Source organism: Psittacula echo, assembly GCF_963264785.1.
Source record: "Psittacula echo genome assembly, chromosome: Z".
Classification (NCBI taxonomy): Eukaryota; Metazoa; Chordata; class Aves; order Psittaciformes; family Psittacidae; genus Psittacula; species Psittacula echo.
The window spans coordinates 9,701,386-9,724,811 of NC_137742.1; the positions used below are offsets into that span (position 1 = coordinate 9,701,386).

Consider the following 23,426-nt stretch of genomic DNA (forward strand, 5'->3'; position numbering starts at 1 on the left):
CAAGCTTCCACTCCAAATAAATTACAGCTCCGGAGACTTCTGAAGGGAAGTACCAGCAGCAACTCTCTCTGCTTACACATTGCATGAAGAATACCCTCTACTAAGGGAGCAGCATTATCAAAGGGTCTGTTACTCCAGCCCTGGATGAATACTCCTTTTCCCTGTTCTGTCTCTGCCACTCTCATCTCAAGCGTGTTTAAACCAGCTCTCAGGACTGTACAGGGGTAATAGCTCCTAGTGGCTGCCATCGTACTCATCTTTCAGATGAGATACGAAATTGAAGCCATGAGTACAGAAACACATAGCATATTTCACAAGAGAAGAGGGATGTTAGTACTGTTCTTCTGGCTATCTTCCAGCATGGGTAATTACATTTCTACCTAGCTAAAATTCCCTCTGCTCTACAGTTTTAATTGGACGGTAGTTTGTTTTGCACTTGTCTGAAATCCCAGATTGGGGTCAACCCCCCCACTGGTTAATTCAGCAGCCCTATTTTCAGTAAAGCTACACAGGCATTTCAGAAAAAAATACCTGGTTTTGTTTTCAGACTTAGAAGACATCACACCAAAATAGCCTGATCTGACAGAGCCCAAAGCAAAGAAATTCTCCTCTGGCCTTAAGGCCCTAATATCAAGGATCCCTGTGTGGAAATGCTACCGTGAATGGCTTGCCGGAGGTCGGCATCCTCTCAGCTCAGCTTTGCAGTTGCAAAGGGAGTCCTAAGGCAAAATTTCCACCACAAGCAATCCTATTCAGCTGGTGACACCTAGAAAGGCAGGCTGATTGCCCCAACGAGAAGCATCCAGCAGCAACTATACATTTAAGTGTTTTAGCTGGTGTGTATGGCTGACATTTTGGAAGGTATTTAACAGGATCTGCACCTTCAGACCTCTTATACTCAATAGTTTCATTCATTACACCTTTAACATAATAAGCCTCTTTAAAAAATATTTTTGGCCCAAAACCTTTAACTGCCTCCATTTGAGATAACCAAGGTATAAAAGTCGACCTGTATGACAGAGACACCCTTGCAGTAAAGTTCTTAACTGTATGCTTACCTCCAATGGAACTTTCACTAAGCTTAAAGTGAAACATGGTTTAATGGCTTTGTCGAATTAGGCCCAGACTCAGCCATTTTGCAAGAAAAAGACGTGTAAAATTTGCAGAGATTAATAGCTACTGAGTCAGAGGAAACTTAAAGAGATGACAGGAAAAGAAAATTCAGACATATATTTTGCAAGGAAACATCTTCACAAAAATTTTCCTATGAATATTGTTATAGAGAGAAACAACTTTCCCTGAGGCCATGAAGTATTATTTGGTCTCCTGAAAAGCTTTCGCTTAATTTGTGTATACACTCCATTTGGAACGCCATAACTAATGGGAAACAGTCCCAACAACCAGGCAAAATATTTGTTTTCCTTTGCCTTTAAATTAAATATCAATGGATGGATATTTTATTTTTAGTTGAATATGAAATTTCACAAGCGACCTGTCAAGCTCCCGTTTTCAAGAATTACTTTATTTCACACATCAAGACAGGCTGGGAAATTAGTTTTTCCCACAGAGGACTCTGATTAGGGATTACAAAGTGAGTGTGGCGCAGAGTGATTTTTCCTCCATCTTTTCCCTCGCCCTGCCAGCCTAGAGAGCACGTGACTCTGCTGACTAAGGGGAGCAATTCATTACTGCACATGGGAGTGGGACGGGAATCGAGATAGTTGTGTTAAGTAGACTCGCTGGCCCAAGAGAGAATGGTGAAAGCATAATAATACTTAGCCCTTATATTATTCTTTTCATCAGCAGATATCAAAGCACTTGAAAAAGGAGGCTGATTTGATGCGAAAGGAGATAAATGCCAATTCCAAGTAACCTATTGCAGAGGCACCAGCAGGAATGCTCACTTTCATGATACTCTTTTTTTAACTGTAGATCTGCAGGGTAAAGAAATAAATAGGTCCTTCCCTCAATAAAATGCAGAATTAACACAGAAATCTCAAAGTACATTTAAAACATTATTGACTTACCCACTGTAACTCTCTAGGGGTTGGCAAAATATAAGGTCCAGTCTAACAACCAGAGAGAGCAAAAGGGAGATCATGTATTACTAATAAATGACTGAGCAGACAAGACCTGTTGCCTTTGTCAGCAAACAACAGCTGATTTACACCATGGTTTAACTGCTTACAGAAACAATAAATAGTCCAGATGAACGGCTCTGCAGTTTTCACCCCATAGAAAATCTGGCCCACTCTGAGCTATTTCTAATTCTATCCAATGGATTAGTAGGAGTCACTGGAGTAGAAAGCAGTCTTGTTCTGCTGCAGGTAAACAGTACTGTTTGGCTTCTCTGCCAAAAATCCTGCACTGGGTGATCTGATAGAGTTTACTGCCTGATTTACTTCAGGCCACATGAGAAAGATACCCATGAGGAACTACATACAGAAAGCGTCAATCCCAAGGTCAATCTTCATATTCAAGTGCAATGCAGCATCTCTACTGGATACATACCTCTAACTGCTTACATGCACGTCATTGCAGAGAACTCTTAAAAACACATCATTTTTCTCCTTTCTTTGTGGTATGAGCTCTAACTTTCTTTTATTTGCTAATGGTCTTTCTGCCCTGTGTATATAACGTGATGTTCAAAGAGGTCTGAAGTCCTGCTGTGACAGGCAACCCAGAAGAAACATCTCATGAGAAGCAGTCCTCGATCCCATCAGGTCAAACGGCTGCTGTGCAGTCACTGTGACTTACATCAGGAGGGAAGAACACTCCAGGGGCAAGAACTTCATGTGGCAATTACCCATGTTTTCATGATGCCATCTACAGTAATATCTTAATTTTCAACAGTGTGAGAAAACAGCAATTTCCTGAGGCAGTTCTCTGTCACTTAGACTTCCAGGGCAAATAGAGACAGAAAAAAAGGGAAGGGAAGAAAACACTAACTTGTATACACTTTTCAGTCCTGCTAACTAGAGCAGGTCACTTCTTCAAAACCCATTTGCAGAGATGAATACCCGCTCAGTTTATTCAGTTTCAAAATCCTCCATGCCGCATTGTGCCCACCATAATGCAGCCTCTGCTCTGCAACAACAGCAGCTCTGAAGAGCTGAATCTGCTGGGGACCAGTGCCTCCCTCCAATACAGCTGCAAATAGGTTTAAATCATTAGATTCAGGTTACCAAACAGTCTCTTGGATCAGGGTTAATTAAATGAGTGCTGAAATCTAATTAAAGACTGGTCCAGGTGATAATTAGCAGGAAATGTATGCATTAAAATATTCATTTGTCGATGAGCTGCAATTAAGAGTGTGATTTGGGGAAGGATCAATAACTACATCATGTGATTTAAAAAAAATTAAAAGTTGCCTAGCCTTTAGCTGAAATGCAGGAAAAATTTAGCGAAGTGTGTGGGTTTTTTTTCTTCCCCTCACCCTCTTTCTGTTTTTCTCCTATAATACCTTCTGTAGGCTGTTTTCCACTACTGAATAGAGCATTCATCTCTCCATCCCTTTGTTTTCCTGAAGCACTTCTTTCAGCCGCTTGCTCTTTACCAGATTGTTTGAGTGGGTTATAGATTTATTAGAGAGAGACAAACAGGTCAAAAAGATTCTTTGCCAATGAAAATCACTTCCTACCAGAACAGCCTGCTAATCCAGCGGAACATTGCTCATTGTGTAGCCTTAGATTGTTTTGGGGTGGGTTTTTTAAGCAAGTTAATTCCGTAAGTCTTTATTCATAACTGAGGATCTGGAGAGGCTACTGAATATGCATAGCGTGGACTTATATATATGTACAACCATAGCTGTGGTTTACTGTGCTATTCCCAATTTGTAGGAGAGCAACTCTGCTTTCACTGAGACTTTTTTCTGGTTACAAATACATCGGGGTGTATGTCAGCCAGTTAATAACACTCCTCCTGTGCAATCTCACCTCCACTAGAAAAACAAGGGCCCCACAACAGATCAACTCCTCTGGCATGGACGTGATCTTCCTCTACCACCACAGCCAGAGGCTGAGCCGGCAATTTCCCCACTGACTGTATTTCCATCACCGTGTCAAAAGGGATGCGCGCCATGGGAGCGCAATAATTTTGGCTGCTCTTTGTCAGTCTCCTGACAGCTCATCTGCCCATCTCCCCAGACTGCACTATGGGGAATCAGCCAACCTATGAAGCTGGTGCCTTCTTTCCTAAGCAGATCTGTTTCTTCTCATCTCAGCCTCCTCCGAGAAATTCTAGAGTTGCACTTACTGACCTTTCATCTCATTTGGGGGAAAACAGAGATTTCTTTCATTCCCAAAAGGTCTATATTTTTCACAGACTTCTGAAGTCTGACGATCATCTGTAGTTCTCCACCTGTGTTGACTGCAAACATAACCCAAACATTGTAAAGCTTTCCTGGAAACGTTTAGCATTAAATGTGGACTCCTTTGTGGTAGCCTCTATTTCTTACTGTTTATGGAAAAGAAACTCAGGTCCATCAGGTACTATTTTTCCTCCTCTAGTTTAACAGTGCTGAAGAAATGCTGCTTCGTGACGTACACTCTCTTCAGTGTACTGAATCTTGTCTCTGAGGCTGGGCACAGATTTCTCATTGGACATCAGGGTTTCAAGACACAGCAATGTGAAGGGGTGATCTAGCTCAAGGGGTTTGGCATGCATTGAGCTAACATATTCCATCAAAATAGATCAGTTATCAAATCCTAACAATTATCCAGCAACAGCTCCTACATTTTGCTGCACTGAGTCCAGATTCTCTAGTAAGGACAACCTGCTGGTCCAAAAGGTTGCCTATAGATTGAATGAATAAAGAAACAACTTTGCAGAGAAATATTAATGACAACCTGGAAGCTCAAATTTTGGAGGAAACTAGGAACCAGGCTTCTGGCCTTGGTTATTTACACTCCAAGATCTTTTACTTCCTTCCTGATGCTCTCAGCCTATTGCAAAGGTCAAATTCAAAAGGCCTGAGAGGTTGCATGGAAAAGCTAAGCCTCAGCTGGATCCCATGCTACTAAATCTGTGTTAGACATAAGCATATGTGTATAAAGTTAATTCCCCTGTGTGTCTCTTTTTGTTTCATGTCCTGCAGGGAGCCTCTTCAAGCCTGGTGGTGAAGTTTGCAGATACAGACAAGGAGCGTACAATGAGACGCATGCAGCAAATGGCAGGACAAATGGGCATGTTCAACCCCATGGCCATCCAGTTTGGAGCATATGGCGCCTATGCACAGGCAGTAAGTATAGATAGTGGCTCTGTGCATGTTCACGGGAATGGTGAGGCGCTGACACAGTTTGTCTGAGGAAGTTGTAAATGCCCCACCCCTGCCATTGTCCAAGGCCAGCTTGGGCTGGACTTGGAGCAACCTGGTCTAGTGGAAGATCCCTGTCCATGGATGATCTTAAGGTCCTTTCCAACCCAAACAATGCTATGATTTTATGATTTTATGATTCTATGATTCTATGATTCTGTGATTCTACGTTTCTACGAATAACACCTAGAACTGCACAAAAGCACAGGAGCAAAGGAACAACTGAGCAGAGGAGACAGAGATTTCTCCTTTAAATTGGTTACATGATGGGAGAAAACTAAGCCATGCCATCAAGGCTAGAGAAGGGCATCTCGCAGGCAAGTCTCAGAGGTGCAATAGCTAATTCTAGCAGCAACCACCCTGTGATCATGTGAACATCTACGCAAGTTGCTTCCTGTGGGGCATAAGCCATTGCTGCCAAATCCAGACAACTAGCCTTTGAAGATTTGGATAAAATAGGCCTGAATTCAGCTTATCTTAGTTCTTTGCCCTATGTCAAAACTGTCTGAAGAAGAAAGTAGCAGTGATCTCTGCAAGCAGGCAGACACAACACTGCCAGGTGACTTTGGCTGCCTTCTCTGGAGCAGATTTGCAGGCAGTGACAGTGAATCATGTGTCCCTCTTGTACTCTGCGAGATTTGTGTGCAGCAGGAAAATGCCATTAATCCCATTTTCCAGAATGACACCTTCCTGAATGACAGGGACCACATGCCTTGCCTTAGGGCCAGCCCAGGAATCACACTCCAGTGTACCTGTCCTTCCTCCAGCGCACCAACTGCAAGGCTCTGCTTTCTTGCCTACATATTTCTTTCTGTTGTGTTGGCACCATAGATTTCCCATCACATCCACATGATCTGTTTTTAACTTGAAGGTCTTGGCTGAGTGTCCTGTGCCTCACTGAACACTTTCTACAACCCAACCCTCGAATGTGTTGTGTAGAGTCATGAGGACATGCCATAGAGGTCCACAAAAGTTCCCTCTGTTCTCCCAGCTGCACCTCCTGGTGCTATTCTGCACTTTATTCTCTTCCTACTAGACAAATTATATTTTTCCTTTCATTTTGCCTTCTTTATTTTTGTTCACAAGGACTTTACCTCTACCTTTGTCCCCTGCTCCCCTCCTCACATGATAGAAGACCTGTCTCTCTCTAGCCTGGCTGTTTTTAACTGTCCTCCCAGCCAGAGAAAGCTGCAGGAAGAGGATAAGAGAGGGTAAATCACAGCTGAGCCCAGGTCAGTGGCCAGCAGCCTGGCACAGGAATGCAGCATCTGTGCCCCCATGGAACAAACGAACTAGCAGGATGCAACCCACAGGCATTTCAGGACAAATATCTACAGAGGTTGTCAGGCAGGAGATGTGGCTCCAGTGTTAACACTACAGGCATTGATCAGGAGAGTGGTAAAAGCACCACTGTCCTGATGCTCTCGTGCAAAACCTTTTTACACTATTTTTAATCAAGAGTAATTTTTCTAATTGCCAATCTAGTGTAATACTGATATAAAAGAGGATGCAGCCTGCACCTTTACACCCTCCATCTATTTCTCACCAGGTAGCACAGGACATTATGAGAGTAGGTGCTTGAGTGAGGATTTATTGCTGATGGACGAGTTAAAGCAATTCCTGGGTCTGCTTCCACTCCACTGGAAACTAATGAATATTTTTCCTCTTGATTTCTGTGAAAGCAGAATTGGGCCCATCCTCCTTTTTTTTTTTTTTTTTTTTTTTTTTTCTTTTTCTGATAAATATGCTAATAAGGAAGAAAGAATAAGTTTTAGATCTTGACCCATTGGATATGACAAGCTGGTGACATCAATTACCCTGGGGACTTCAGAGCTGTCTAAATGATGGGATCACATTTCCGTGTGGTGCCTGTACACCCAAAGCGTGCTCAGATGCTGTCTCTCAATCAGCCTCCCTATCTGCTTCATCTCACAGTCTCACACAAAAGAGAAGGAAGGAGCTCCGAGGCTCTGTGACGTTCCCTCGATCCCAATTAATCCACCCCTGACTGTTGGCTCTTAGATATCAGGGTGATTGGCACCACGCAAATGCCAGCAGGAGATGGAGGGATCGATAGGGGGACGGAGAAGGGGGGGGGGGGCAGTTTTATTCAGCCCAAACTGAACCTGAAGAGCTAAGGCAAGTCAAGAGGAGGTAAGGTGAAACATCAAGATCAGGGCAGTGATGACAGCTGATGCCACTGCCACCAGCAACTCGTGTGACCTTGAGTGAATTGTTTGACCCTGTGGTTTCATTTCCCCATGTCCAAATAAAGCTGGTGATCAGATTTATTTGTTTTCCCTTCTCCCTCAGGGACACAGCTCTCTCTTGTGCTGTCTCTCCATGTTGTGTGACGGTGACACAAGTTTAAGAACTGCCTCAGTGCTTAGTAGTAAGGCCAAGACTAGCATGAGGCACAAGGTTCTCTGATTTGTACTCATAACCTGTCCTCCCAGATACCCTGCTGCAGACTAAGCTTGACTGAGGTCTCCATATAAGAGATCTCAAGCAATCCCATGAGAGTTTCTAATGGTCCATCCCCATGGAGAAGGTTGCCAAGTCCCACAGGCAGCATTTTCTTGTTGACTGTCCCCCCAGAGGGGCATGATGCACGTCACTAGCACTGGATTAGCTCCTGGAAAAAGGTCTCCATGCGTCAACTAGTGCAGCAGGAACCCGCATAGTGCAGCTGTTTGAGAGACTGGTGGGCAGCCATGGATTTGCAAACCAACAGCAGCACTGAGGGGTGGCAAGGGTCTCTATCCATCAGTGTTTGACTGATAGTTGTTAGTGTTGCCACCAGGCCTGCTTTGGGCCCCAGCTCCTCTTTAAGTTACTTCCTTTGCAGCTCAGCAAATGGCTATGTCACAGTTCATTCCCTGCTGCTGCTTGCTGCCAAGCCAGTCAACCTCAGCTTGAGCAACTTTAACCTTGAGAGCAGCAGCGGCATCACATCAGCTAAGCAAAGAGTCCTTAGATTCAGCAGCCATATGGCCTCAGGTCCAGAGGTAAAACAAAAGTCAGGAAGCAAAGGGAGCTCTCCTCTGTGTGTGGTTTTACCTCCCCTCCTCATGTGCCACCTGCAAGCACACCAGACAGAGCTTGGCACCAACTCTGTGCGCTGTTTCAGTGACACAGAAAGTCACATCAGACCCATCTCACCTCTTTTGTATGCAGCTTAAGGCAAGTCAGGTTTCATAGCTCCCTAAAGCTCCCAGAGCCCCTATACTAATTTGTTTCAGGGTTTTTGGATTCGTTTAGTGTTTTGGTTTTTTTTTTTCTTTTCAGCACTATTTTCCCATACTCATTTAACTTTCTCCTTTTATGGGGCAATTATTTATTTTGGTTCACACATATATAGGTCACCAACCCTTTTTGTTGTCAGGTTGCTGTGGATGTACATCAGCTGGGTATTGATAACTGTTTCTGCAGTCACAGTTACGGCCAGCTTGAGGTATAGATCTGAACTCAGCCTGGATAGAAGGAGACTGATGTTAAGTGGCACTACCCTTGATTTGCTGCCAGTAGAGAATGAACCTGGAGGCACACACTCCAACTCAGAGCAGCACATCTTCTTAGACCCTGGTAAGTGGGGTGGCCAAGGCCAAAATCACAGGCCGTAAAAATCAATCCAGATTATGAATAGTGATAGTATAGTCCTGGCCCAAATCAGCAACAGTGGCAAAACTTCTTGCAGGTCTTCTTTCTATGAAGAAAGTGGCAAGTAGTTAACCACTGCCTCATGCCACTGCTGCCCCACCATGCAGAAAAGGAAACGTGCACAGATCAAAAAGGGTTGGGAAGATGGGAAAATGCAGAAGAGCAAAGCAAGAACAAAGGAAGGAACCTTGGAAAGTGACAGATACTATATAAATTATTTAATTTTTAAATTATTTAAAATAAGATCAAAGACGTAAATCAAGTTTGCATAAAAAATGGGGTGGGAGTGTTAGCCATGGTCTCCTGGCCACATTCCAGCTGTGGACTGATTGCATCCTGCAGCAGGGGACAGGCATAGTGGTAGTGAGTAAAAACAGACAGATGGGGACAGAGGCAACATAGGCAGCGGTAACATTTGCTCTCTGGCCTGGAGCAATTCCTTTCCTATCAGCAAATCCCCTCACTGAAGAAGTACAAATGGCTGCAGCTTGTGAACTGTAGACAATAACTGCAACAAATATGGGAACATCCAGCACAGGAAAGCTCTCAGTCATCATCCTAAGTGGTCACCTTGGGAAGCTAAGGCAGAAGCAATCACCATGCTGACCGTAAAAGCCCCAGTGCCCCCCTCTGCCTCCCTATCCCAGCTCCTATGGAGATGAAAGGATATTTCTGCTAAAGCTGAAGGGAAGAAATTCTTCTTCCAATATTTTTTCAATTCCTACTGTGAAATTATTTTGGAAAGATACTTAAAAAAAGTCCAGCTAGCCCTATGAAATCAGGGAAAATTTACTCAATATGTCTTCTGCATATAATAGCTATTATACTTAAATGACCAAAATGGGACAGTATACTACCTGTTATGCAAATTACTTGTTCTGATCCGTTCCAGAAGAGGAAGTTATTTTGAAGCCATAATACTTTGCAGCAGGGCTGATGCCATATTTCTGATTGTCAGCTCCCTGGTAATTCAGAAATAATGAACACTCAGGTTTAGGGGGTTTTATACCTTTTATTTTTTCGTAGCTTTTTGTATTTTTCCACAGTTCTCGGGAACTTAGAAATCCAAACTATTGTGTATCAGGCTTCAGAAAGACACTAAGATACATCAATCCATGTATTCCTCATTTGTTTAGTTTTTTAAAAAATATTAACTTTAAATATTATTTTCAAAGCAGAAAATTCTTTTTCACAAAGACATTAAAAAATATCTGAAAAACCATTACGATTTCTTTATAGAATATCTTCTGTTTGCTTGAAGGCTTGGGAGGTATTTTTGGTTATATTTCCCAATGGCCAGTTAAGTAAACCAGACATGAATCCATCAATTTGTTGATTTTATCAAATATGAGTCCTCTTGCTGCTTGATTGATCACTTACCTACCTCTTTCTATAGCTGGGATTCCATGAGGATTAATTAGCTAAGTGGTTGTATAAATCATTAGAGGTGGGAAATGTGGGACATTGTTATTATTTTTATTATTATTACTCAATGAAGAATATGAAAAGTCAAAGAAAAACATTATATAATAGACAAGGATAGAAAATAACCCTCAAAAAAATGAGAAGGACATCAGCTCCTTCAGAGTAAGCTTTCTGCAACGGTAATGATCATGCTATTTCAAAATGATCATCAGAAATGATCCATCTTTCTCCTCTTCTCTTTCTTCAGTTTCACATGCAGTTCTTCTGAGGACTGGGGAAAACAAGCAGTAACATCCTTGTCCTATTTCTAGCAGGAGTTTTGGGCTTTGAGAAAGTTTCTTCGTCTCTCCGTATAACTGCTCCTCCTGTGAGAAAAGGATATTCCTCGTGTGACCCTGCCATCGAACAGGCAGCACATATGGAATTCTCACATGCCCTCACCCCACACCACTAGAATCCCCATGGCCACATAGAGACCACTTCTGGGAGGAAAACTGGCAGTAAGTGCCACGTTTGTGTTGCGTGGTTAATGCAACACTGGTGTTTCTCAGCTGATGCCCATCGGAGTTAGGCATGCATCTGTCCTGATGCAAGATGTGGAAAAGGAGCTGTGCATCAGCAAGCTTTTGCATTGGTACAGCTCTGCTGCCAAACTTCATCCTTTTCTGGGTTTCGTCTTAATCTTCCATGCTAAGCTAGAGTGGATAAGCCTGTTGGAGGCATCTATCTATGCACCGGTGGCAGAGCTGCCTGAAGTTTAACCACCTCAACCTGAAGTAGCAAAAAAAAGTGTGTGAGATAAATCCTCCCATCTCTCTCTGTTGACGGTCCATAACTACCACCCCTTTCCATGCTTTGGATGGCTTTACCAGGGCTTCCCCAGCTGCTCCATCATCTCTCCAGCATTAAGATGGGGACTGCAGGTTTTTAGCTCTTGAGGAGCTGTTCATTGGCGTGAACCAGTTTGTTAAAACCTCTTGGTCTCCTAAGAAGTTAAATATTTGAGCAATAGTAAAGTCCAGGTTGGAGGAAAGAGGGAATGAATCTTTAAAATTAGATGTGAAAAAGCTTTAAATGCTGAGGTATAGATCATGCCAAGGAAGTAAGAGAAGCAAAAGGAAATGCATCCTTTCAGCTGAGGAAGCTGAAAAGCTCCTCTCTATTCCCTTGGACCAGTCTGAGATAATAAGGCTGCTGCCTTTCTGATTAGTGCTTTGTGGCCCCAACCCAGGCAGGGAAAATCTGCATTTCAAATGGCATATTTTAAAGAACACAATACCCAGGGGCCCTGCTGCTATTGATTTGCCTCCGGTGGGGTCACTGCCTCACTTTCTACAGCTTTATTAACTGGGACCATACATTGGGCCTCTTTCAAAGTAAAAGGAGAGTGGATGGGACATTTGTCTTCAGGGTGAGCTGGGGAAAGAGTGGGATGACTTTTATTGGGAATGCCTGGAGATTTTATAAGGGACACTGGTGACTCTCACAGGACTTCCCTTCCTTTTGTAAATTTGCTCAGAGCCACCCTGGGGGGAAGGAGGTAGCTCTGTCTTGTCAGCTTCTTTCAAGGTGACCGAGTGCCTGTCTTCTCATCTCAGTGATACTGCTGCACTTGGCCAAGCTGTGGCCATCAGCTACTGGGCTGGGAAGGACTGCCCTTCTCTACCTCATTAGAAAGAGTATGAATGGGAAACGTGATTGCAAAAGCATGGCAGGAGTACTGTCAAAGGTTGAGATGTCCAGACATGTTTGGTACATGTTTTGGGTCCCCTCTGAGCCAAAGAACCAGACATGTTTGGTACATGTTTTGGGTCCCCTCTGAGCCAAAGAAGCAAAGCCAGGTAGCTGGGGTACATGGCTATGTTCAGGTATGAGCTGATATAATCTTTCCAGCTCTGGAGGAGACCCTGGCTTACCCCAACGGCTGGCTTGAAGGCTGCAGAAGGGCGTACATCCTCTGGGTCATAAGATGTAGGGCTCCAGCTCATTTCAACATGCCAAAGAGTTTGTCAGGTCTCCAGAGCATCTCGGAATGCACATCCCCAGAGTGCTAAGCATGACAGAGATGGGGTGGCTGTAGCAGAAGCAACTGAATCTTGTTTTCCAAATCACAGGTTAGGTTCTTGTTTTAACTGCGCTAGCTTTTTAACACCAAGCTAAACTTAACCTCTTTCCTCTAAGTTCCTAAGTCAGTCTGTGGGAATTCAGCCAGTTTTAAGTGACTATTTCACCAAAACTCACCAGGCTTTAGACTGCAGACCCTGCACTTTCAGCACTAATCATGAGATGAGGATTATCTAGTTCTTCCCATAAGGAGAGAGAAAATATGTTCTTCTTTCTAAAGATCTGTGGCAGAACTGCATGAATGACTTTACACTACAAAAAGGAGCATGCATGTAGCCAAGGTATATTCTACAAACATGCATGCTCCAGTGCAAATTTATAAGCCTTCTGAACACACAGGAAGTCACATATTCAGGCTACCTGGTTTGCAAACTGGGAGGAGTACCTGCTGTTGTGGAGTTAACTCTGAACAGTTCAGAGATATCCATAAGGAGGAGAAGAAGTTGCATAAGCCATCTATAATATCACACGTGATTTCCTAGTGCAAAATGGAGATTGTCTTTAGAGCACCACAATAATTTGTAATACTACTGGCAATGTGGTATCTTTTAGATAGAGCCCTGTTTCTCTTGCAGCACAGGTGAAACACAAATGAAAAAAGGATTAACACTTTTCTTTTAAATGATTGGGAAACAAAGTCCAAAAGTACCTGCTGAGGGCCAGGTAAGGGGCAGGAATGATTTCATCTGACTGTGCTGCCATTTACATTGGAACTGATCACTTGGAGCTCTACATACTCTCGATAGAGAGAAACAAAGCTGCAATTCATCTGCCCAGAGGCTTTAGGATACAAAAGGGAGAGATGAGGTTTGGCTTGGAATCTTTTGGCCATTATCACATCAACCATAATAGGTGTCCAGCTCAGAGAAAACCTCATGTGTATTTAGTTTACTATATCTTGTGATGGGAAAAGACAAAACAATAGTCTTCTGCCTGTTTTAGAAGGTTTGTGTTACAAATACCAGGCTGTTATCTGACAGCGAGACTGACCACAGCACACACGTGACCAGCCATATGTCACTCCATGGTCTGCAGTGGGTTTGTTCATGCAGCTCTAGTCAGCTTGGAGAAACACAAACAAAAGTCAACAAAGACCAGACTGGACTGTTCCCAGCACTTACAAGTGTGTCCATCTCAGAGACATGCTTCTTTGATCAGCAGCTCTGAACAGTTCCTGTAGGCTATCATTTCTGCTATAGGCTACCGTTCCTGCAACCAGCTGCTTACTTCTTCAGCTGTCTCCAAATGAAGATACCCAGCACAGAAAATGAGGTACAAGCCCAGACTCCCAACACTGGAGTCAATCCAGTGTTAAAGATGGATGGATTCTCCTGTCCTTATTCACCTGCATTGGCATACTTACTAAAATCACCTGCTCATTGCCTCCTCTGGAGAATAAACGCAAATGATGCCTAGAAACAAATGTACTCTTTAAATGGGAATCAGCATTGTTCTATAATAGAAAAGATTGTCTAATCACTCCATCAGTAATTACAAAGAGCAGGATATCACTAATTAAAATGTGAAAGTGTCTTATGCAGGGTATAATAAAAAAGGGTAATTAACAATCAAAGGGAAAGCCACCACCTTGCCACTGATCTGTATTAGGCTTCAAAAAAATAAGAGTACTCAGCTCTAGTATAGCACTTTCCATCTGTAGATCTGAAGGCACTCCTCGGTGGGGAAGCAGGTATCTTGTGTCTTATTATATCACAGGAGAAACCAAGACAGGTTTACACAACTTGTGCACAGTTATACTGCAGATCAGTGGCAGAGCATCCTTTACTTTGGTCTCTTTATCAACTGTGACAAGGAAAGTTTCAGCATTAGAATAAGCACATTGATTTCAAGGATTTGTTTTAGTGTGTATGTGTATGAACAGCTAATTTAGATAATATTTCAACATTAAAACACAGTAGGGAACAGTCTGTTCCTTCCCATGACTTTTGAGGGCTGCTTAAAGCTGAGAAGCATGTCCTGTGTGCTTAAACAACAACATCAGAGGATGATTTCCTGATGGGAGAGAGTGAAACCACAGAGAACACAAAAACAGTTACTACAATTCTGGAGAGAGCAGAGACATAGAATCATAGAATCATAGAATCACAGAATCATTTAGGTTGGAAAAGACCTCTGATATCATGAAGTCCAACTGTTAAACAAACACTGCCACAAATCACTTCTAAAATCACTGCAGAAAAACTTTCATTCTCCACTATTATCATCAAGTCATGTATTATCAGAGGCTTGGAAATGAACAGAGATTTTCCTATCTGATGGTCCTCTTTCCCACACACTTTCTCTAAGGATCCATTACTGGTCACTAGTGGAGGTTGTATATGGACTCAGACTTACTTACTTTGGGTCTTCATATAGCTCCAGGGAGGAAGACAAGAGGCAGCTTCTGTCTCCTTCACACCAGGAGCATTGTAAAAGCCGATTTCAGCATTCTGTACACATGAACTGCACTGACTTGTGTACTATGTTCAGAGAGTAAGATAACAATAGCAAAGTCTGGTTTTAATGTAAGAAGCATTTCCAGCATGCATAACCATTCATTATCCTTCTGCTTCAAACAGATATGGCCTGGGTTCTTTATTTCTGCCTATTTGCACCCCAAAAAAAGCAGCATTTTGACCACTTTCTGGAAAAACTAAAATAATTGGGGAAGTCATCCCAGATCAAAACCACAAGGAAAGGATTTTCCTACTACACAGTATTAATCTTGCTAAAGTAGGAGAGCTCCCTTCTCTTGAGCAGCTCTTCCAGGATTGTCAGCTTGGTTGTGTTGGTAATAGGTGCTGTAACCTGGTTGGAAGGTTTTGTTATGGCTTAGTCCAGTGCCCTCTAAAGACTTCCCAGTAACATATGAGAAAACTATTTTTGTCACTGACAGATGGAAACAAATTCAAGCTTCCCCCACAGATATAGCTAAGCTTGCTGCTCTGGAGAAACAGTCTCTTCTCCCCATCACTCAGCATAGACTGGTCTCCCATCATCAGCCCAGTGCTTTCCCAGAGCTTTGATACAAGCCACCAAACCTCTCTGCTCAAGATCATATAAAGGCTTTTCTCAGGGAAGTACTATGGACTCAGAGGGTTGAGTCCAATTCACGGGAAGCCTTCACACTGGGCAACACATGATAGGGATGGGGAGTATAGAGATGCTAAGATGCAAAGATGCACTTTGCCTCCAGTTCCTGTATCAGGAAGGAAGGCCAAGGCTGGGGTGTACCACAGGCATGCTGAGCTGGCATCTCATAATGGAGTCTGCCTCACACCCTGCCCTGGTCCCCATGCTGGTGCCGGTGCCATGGTCCATCTTACCGGTGACCGCGTGATGTTTTTTCCCTGCTCTCTCTCTTTGTTCCAGCTGATGCAGCAGCAAGCCGCGATCATGGCGTCAGTGGCGCAGGGCGGCTACCTGAACCCCATGGCAGCCTTTGCTGCAGCCCAGATGCAGCAAATGGCAGCCCTGAACATGAATGGGCTGGCTGCTGCTCCCATGACACCAACCTCAGGTAAGGGGGCAGCGGGATGGAGAGGGGAAAGGGTGGGAAAACCCCAGAAGAGACCTGTTAACTGATAGGTCCTCCCTTAGTGGTTGTCTACTGAAATGTTGGTCTTGTTGGTGAAGGCCACCAGAAGTGAGGAGTGGAGCCGATCAGATCCTTTTGTGGTCTGGGAAAAGGGGAAAGTGGCAGAGGAAGGCTGTCACTGCCTCTTCCAGGGCTGGGCAAGCTGCAGGTCAACTTCTGCATTGTGAAGAACTTGTAGTGCTAAAGACAAAGGGCTTACCAGCGGTGGCCTGTTGGGCTATCTGCCCAGTGCTGAATGGCACTTACTGGTGGGTGAGGAGAAGAAGAGGGTTGAAACCCATCAGAACTGAGACACAATGGGCTTGCTGGGGAGGAGAAAGGGTGCTGACAGAGAAGGCGCTGGAAAAGGCCCTCAGGTGTAACCCTTCCCTTCAGCCTTACCCCTCACAGAACTTTCCTTTAGCTCTGAGTACCCTTCAAATGTCACAAAACATCCCCCAGTGCATATAGATATCCAAGAGGTCAGTGCTGGTGCTGTCACAGCCAGGCTGGTACAAAGACAAAAGAAATAAGGTTTGTTGTGAGCTAAAATATCATTAAGAAGATGAGCTATGTCATTGGGACACATAAACCTTTCTCCTGCTGTGAAATAGAACAGGAGGTACTCAGGGAAGATCTCTAGAATGCAAGTGTTTGGACAGAGCATTTCTGGATGTTGAAGCAGAGACAGGTAGTCAGTGAAGTGCTGCCAGGATCTGGCTAGGCTGCAAGGTGTCACAGAAACCCATGGTAGGAGCTGCAGTATATGATTCAGTGGACAGAGAATAAAGGTGAGATGGAAAGAGGTGTGGCTTTCCTGGGGCTTGAAGAACAAGGAGATCATATGGGCAGGAACAGGTCAACAAACCAGGAGGGACAGGCTGGGATAAAAAGGTCCCTGGGGGTGATGCAGGTTCCTCCTGTGACAGGCACTAGGGATGGAACTGTGTTTAGACAGAGGTGGCATAACAATGCCTTTGTGTGAACCTTGAAGCATCAAGCTGGCCTGGAGGGGACAAGCTTGACAAAGGTTTGGGATAGGATGTAGGAGGAATGAGCTCTGGCTGAGCCAGCTGTGGTGCATGTAACACCGGCTGAGCAGGATCTGGGACTCCAGAGCAGAGCAGTAAGAGAGGATGGGGCAGCTTGAAGCCAGAGATAAAGAGTTCTGCAGCAGCCCTGGAGCAGGAAAAGCCTATCTCAAAGAAGCCAGGAAAGATGCACTGGATGGCAGGGCAAGGGCACCACAGCAATGCAGGCTGGGGTGCTGTTCCTGACCAACTGAGTTCTGCTAAACTATCTGCCAAAGAAAACCTCCCTTAGCATCTCTTTGCAATGGGTGGCTGATCAGATACCTGTCTTTTCCTTTGCTTGTATTAGAACATGAAGAGAGGAAAAGGGAAGAGAGAGAAAGACAGATTTAATTCCACACAAACTTATGGAGACCCAAGGAAAAACACTTGACTCAAAAATCTCATACCACACATTTCAAAATATATGTTTACACAACGATAAATGTATAAACAACAAGTCGATAGAGCTACTGCAAATCCAAATAGAAAAGTGGCTTAATTATATGTGCACCCTTTAAACCCGCTGCCTGAAAGATTATCATATTTGCATTAGCTAGATTTGTTTTGTGTTGGTGGGAGCAGAGAGAACGTCAAACAAAGACTGCCTGGAATTCAAATGTTCTCAGGGCCTGGATAACTGAATCCAGTAGATGATTTTTGATATCCCCACCACAAAAGAGCACAAACTCTTGTGCATATAAATGTCTTGAGGATTAGCAAATTCTATGAAATAGGTGTGGAAATACCAGTACAGCAGCCAAATCCTGTGCCTACCATGATATCCAGGACATGAGAAATATCCCAGCCCTTTTTGGTTTAAACCCTTTCTCCCCTTCTGGTGTGCCTTGTGCCTTTTGGGGACTGTTAAAGTCTTACTATCAGAATACAGAATTACATCAGGAGAGGAAAGCTCATGGTTTTTACGTGCTTTACAGAGCACCCATGACTGGTCATTATTGTAAATAAAATCCCTTGATCTTGTTCATGGTGGCAGATTTTGCAGCCTCCTTATGACATGATTTCAATCACAGAGTCTATGCACTTCAGCATTATTGCAGATTTATGTTGAATGGGTACCTACTTTCATGAAAAACCTCTGTAACGGGTTGTGGAAATGTCCATTGACAATTATTCCTTGGGTGAAATGTTTATACTTTGAAATGACTCCTTGTATTAGTACAACACTCACAAAGCTTGTGATAAGATGCGTAGAAAATGTTTCACATAACGTCTGAGCAAGCAAGCCTACAACACTAGCAGCGATTTCTGAGTAGCCAGGAGATATCTGAAGCCTAACATGAATTCTCCTGCTGGCTTTTGTTAGCATTCAGAAAGCCAAATGGAAAATGATCATTCTGCTTCATAGCAGGATTTCCAGTCATTGAAGTATATCTTTGTTCTGACTTGGAATGAAAATGAAACATTTCAAAGTTCTCTGAAAAACAGGCATTAGAAAAAACGTTTGGAACATTGAAAAAAATTGAAGTGTTTTGATCTTTCCTAAGCAAAAGAAAAATTGTGCTAGAAAAAGGACACTGGTAACCCAGAAGTCCTAGAAGCTTTGGAGCTGAGCACAGTGCCTCTGTGCTTCTATCTTCAGGCCTCCTAATCCAGCTGTTTTTCTGTGTGTCCTGCCTCTAGGAGAGTGGGTTCCTTGGGACATGGCCATGAGTTCATTCAGGCTCACGAGTTCCCATGGTACGTAAGAAAGAGTTTTGGTTCCAGGCAAGCCTAACAGACTAGAGACAGGATCCATCTCACCCGGTTTAACCACACAAAAGTTAGACATTCAGTTTAAACTAGTCACTGGGTTTGCTTGCAGTCAGTGGAGTGCAGGACGGCAGTCCCAGTGGGTAATTCAGACCATAAAGATTGTATGCCGTTTGCTGGCATCTAGACAGCAAGAGTCAGGTTTCCCATCAAGAGTCAGGTTTATCTCACAAAACAGCCTGTGATTACGAGGCAATTAAATTGACGTCTTTGAAAGTTTGGTTGAAGTTTTGCATTTCTCCCATCATTGGTGTAATCTGGGTGAAAAGTGGGGCTGCTACTCTGTTAACTGCACAGAGAGACTAGAAATGGTATTTCATTTAAGCATCTCTCCATCCTTATCTTCTCTCTCCCTCCATATTGTAAATCTGCATCTGGTATAGCTGCAGCAAGAGACCTCAAACCAGGGGTGAAATCCACAACTGGCATGCACCACCACCATTTGTTCTCTGCAGTGGCATTATGCCAGTTTTAACTCCTACTACAGATCTGACCTCTCCAGGGGGGATCTTTCTTTATAAGAAGAAAATGAAAGAATTCCAATGAAGATGCCTAAACTTCCTTAGACATGCAGAAAATAGCAAGCACAAATCCCTTGCTGTGATTTGAGAAAAAAATACTTACATTGTCTATGCAAATAAAGGAGAGATCTAGAAAAGCAACTGAAATTTTAACTAGCCTTTGTGATTTGAAAGCTGATGGCATATGCCAAGAGCATTGCCTTTGGACTCCAGTTGCCACTGCTAGCTCCCTGTACCTCCACAGAGGACATTTTTAAAGGCCAACACCATTTAAATAAGCAAAGGGGAAGCAGCAGCTTGTCTGCTCAGGGTATAGGAAAAGAGCTGAAATATTGCCTTCTTTTGGGGCTACTCAAATCAGAACATATTAAAGCATCCCACACATCTGTATTGGCTTTCTTAAAGCACCAACACAGATTTAGGTAGTCATTAAAGTGTGTTATTGGACTAAACTCTCATGGAACACTGCTATGGGGAAGAAAATCTCTGCAATTGGTTTAAAAAAGGGGCTACTGCAAAAATGGTGCTTTCAATCAGTAGTATACTCCGACACAGAAAGACTTTGGTGGAGATAAGATAGTTTAACTTCCCACTCACAGCTAGCAAGAGAAAAACAATTTCTCACCCATTGAAAACTCATTTAGGTCCCTAAAAACATCCTGAATACATCGCAAGAAGCACAGACTGTCCAGTCATTTTAAACATACATAGGAGCAGGCAGGGAGGTAGCAGAGTGATTTAATTCTCCCCTCAGAAATTGAAAAATTCTCTACCAGTGGGTGACAGGATCCTGCCCAAAACACAAAGACTACATTTTTCTTCTGAATAGCAGCATTGCAGTCCCCCACAGGATGTGCCTGGGAAGAGGGAGAGGAGTATTATTCCATGAAAGAAAGAAATCTAGCCCAAATTTTGCCCTTGTTGAGTGGGAGATCTCTGCAAAACTCTACAAAAGTCAAGTTATGGCCAAACATTGACAAAAACGAAAGTATCACTGGCTGCCTTTAGGCTAGAAGTCAGCTTGCCAAACCTTTTAAATCCCTGGTGCTGAGAAAGTTCAGAATGAGTTTGTGCATAAAATGCACATTCATGAGCGAATGCAGACAGAGTAGTCCTGGAAATCAGTACACCCACAAAGCTGACATCTCCAAAGAGAAACTGAGAGGGATTGCTGTAGAAAGGTGGGACTGAGAATTTGCTTCTGGTGTTAAATGATATCTAGGAAAGAAACATCTGCTTATTTAGCAATTTAAACAGGTAATAATCTAGGGAGAAAGTTGAGGAGGAAGGGTCATATTTCTATACTTTTTATTGCTTGATGTTAGCTGTGGATCTAGCCTAGAAAGACTGATCACCAAGCAAAACCTTCATTCTGCTGAAGAAAGTTTTGCAGACCTTTCTTAAGAGCTTTCCAAACAGAGAAACAATTGGCAAGAAGTCCCTTTCTTTGCACAACAGCTTGGGAGATCTTTTATTTATTATCAGAACGTTTCTGTGTATTTTCACTATGCAGTTCTTGCTTCCAGTACTCACAAGCTCTGGTTTTGTGTCCTCCCCGCTTGCAGGTGGAAGCACGCCTCCTGGCATAACTGCACCAGCTGTGCCTAGCATCCCATCTCCAATTGGGGTGAATGGTTTCACTGGCCTCCCGCCGCAGGCTAACGGGCAGCCCGCCGCCGAAGCCGTGTTTGCTAATGGCATTCACCCTTACCCAGGTAAGTCAGACCAGTGTTGCGCCCACAACCTGCTCTGTCAGTCTTAGGGAGATTGTCCACATCCACAGGCTTCATCTAACATGATCCACCTCAGAAGGATTACACCCTACACCACTGACGTTTACTTTACCATTGGTGTAGTTAGGTCTTACCCAGCTGCAGTTGTTATACACTCAAATCTGGATGAGAAGCATCAAGGGCATGTTGTAGGTGGAAAATTTTTATGCTGAAGAATTGAGAGCTCATCTGTTGGATGACTTGCCCGAATACAATCAGGGCACCCAGCATGTTTTGCTTTAGCTAAAATTCAGTCTGAGGGCTGACCTGATACTGACAGATCTCCCTGCAGCACTCCCAAAGGTCTTGTTCCTGGCTCACCTTGAAAGAGCTGTGCTAAGCCTATTTGCATCTCCTAGTACCCACCATCAGTATCTCCTGCTGGGATTCCCTTGCAGCTGGATGGCTCTAAGAGGTTGACCCCAGGGAGTCCACATGACTGCTGACCAAAACTGCTCCATGACTCAGACTATGTGTGCAAGTAACATGTGTTGGTCTCTGAAATGCTCACTGCATCCAAACCCTATTGCCTTACCTGGCCTGAAGACTGAAGCACCTTTAATACAGCCACAGAATGGGCTAAGTTTCACCTCTTTGTGACACACCACCACAGAACTGCTGCTGGGATACGGACTGCGACTAGCTCAAAAGGTGGCAGCGCTGAAGGAGTGATTTTGCAAGCCCTGGCAGTCAGAAATGGATGAGGGACATTAAAGGATACATACCTGCCTCTGTGCCTGTACTTATATATATGGACACTCTGATGCTGTAATAACGAAGAACTCAGTAGTCTTCAAGACCTTAATGAACACCTGTCTACTCCAAGCTGTACTTCTGCTAGGAAGATATTCCTCACTATTGCTGTATCCATACTAATGATAACAATTATAATAGTAAAAATTTAAGTAAATGTAACTAATTTATCCTAGCCACCGGCTGGCAAAAGTGTGTTTTATTCTGGGGCACAGATAGATTGATCTAATTTGTTAGGAAATCAAATACTGACTTAGATGCCCCAGCCAAAAAGCCCACAAAACCCCTAAGAAAAAGAATTAATTCGATCTCACCAGTCCTGAAAACTCAGAAGATTCGATATCAGAGGGGACTTTGTGAGCTACAAGGAATAATACCACATAACATAGAAATACCAAAGTTACAGTCTAGTTACAGTTCGATGTCACTGAAAAAAGCCACCCTGTGAATGCAGTGAAGCCCAGATATACCAAGAGTACTATAAAATAGTTATCATCCTCCCCACGTACACTTTGTAGACATTCAGCCATGAGTTCAGCTTTAAGCAGAATTGAAATCAAGGGCCTTACTGTGCTAAAAGTTAGGCATGTATATACATGTTTGTAGTAGCTTAGAGAGATGGGGAGCTCTTGGAGGCTTATGAAAACATTAGAACACATTAGAGCCCTGATGGTCTCTGAGCTCAACCATGGTAACCTGTCTCTAAGGTTCTACAAATAGAACAATCTGTTCGACTATCCATCTGTCTGTTTGCCAGTCTATCATCTCTCTGTTTATTCATCCATTTCTATCTTTTTGCTGGCTTATCTAGCTCCTTTTAGGTAATCTTGCATGATCCATCACTGAAGGTATCAGAGAAAAGATTGTCATTCCAGATGAATCTTAACAACTTGAGCTTTTGCTACTATCTCAAACTACCCACCATAATTAAAGCAAGCTTTCAGTTAGGTATTTCCTCCATGACTACATAAAAGTCAATGGCCTTAGTCTGATTCTCTCTGAGATGTGGAGAGACTTGCTCAGCCAGCAATTCACAGTACATCCCTCACAAATACCGGCAGCTCAACACACTGAAAGGTGACAGTCTTGCTCCACTTTGCTGCAGGCAGAGAGGCCCCTTTCTGCCAGTGAAGCTGACATCCAAATAGTCTGCTTTGTGTAAAGTTTCAGTTTATCTCAATGTGTCTTCGGCAATATATTGGTCTTTCTCAGTGTTCAGCTTCCCCATAAGCTAATGACATCTGAAGTTATAGCACAGATCTAAAGGGAACAGTGGTAAGCCAGACTCTTAGCTCTCAGTTTACTTCTGTCAGTCCACACAAGCAATGAAACCCTGAAAGCAAGCCCCTTTGTAGCAGTCTGGGTGTAGCTCATGAGCATCATGTGTTTGCTCCATCTTACTCTCTTCCTTCTCATGAGCATTTATGCACTCTCCCA

General features: G+C 43.4%; 1 protein-coding gene across 14 annotated transcripts in view; it reads left to right on the forward strand.

Moving 5' to 3' along the window:
- CELF4 (CUGBP Elav-like family member 4) overlaps positions 1-23,426 on the forward strand; it is a gene marked incomplete at both ends in the record, with an annotated part of 693,842 nt that overhangs the window by 629,781 nt on the left and 40,635 nt on the right. For 9 of the 14 annotated variants that reach the window (XM_080637032.1, XM_080637040.1, XM_080637033.1 and 6 more), the window contains 3 exons: positions 5,096-5,239; positions 15,896-16,043; positions 21,030-21,179. In XM_080637032.1, coding sequence (XP_080493158.1) covers positions 5,096-5,239; positions 15,896-16,043; positions 21,030-21,179 — 442 coding nt within the window. The remainder of the gene's footprint in view (positions 1-5,095; positions 5,240-15,895; positions 16,044-21,029; positions 21,180-23,426) is intronic. The other 5 variants (XM_080637043.1, XM_080637036.1, XM_080637039.1 and 2 more) reach the window with 1 other exon arrangement.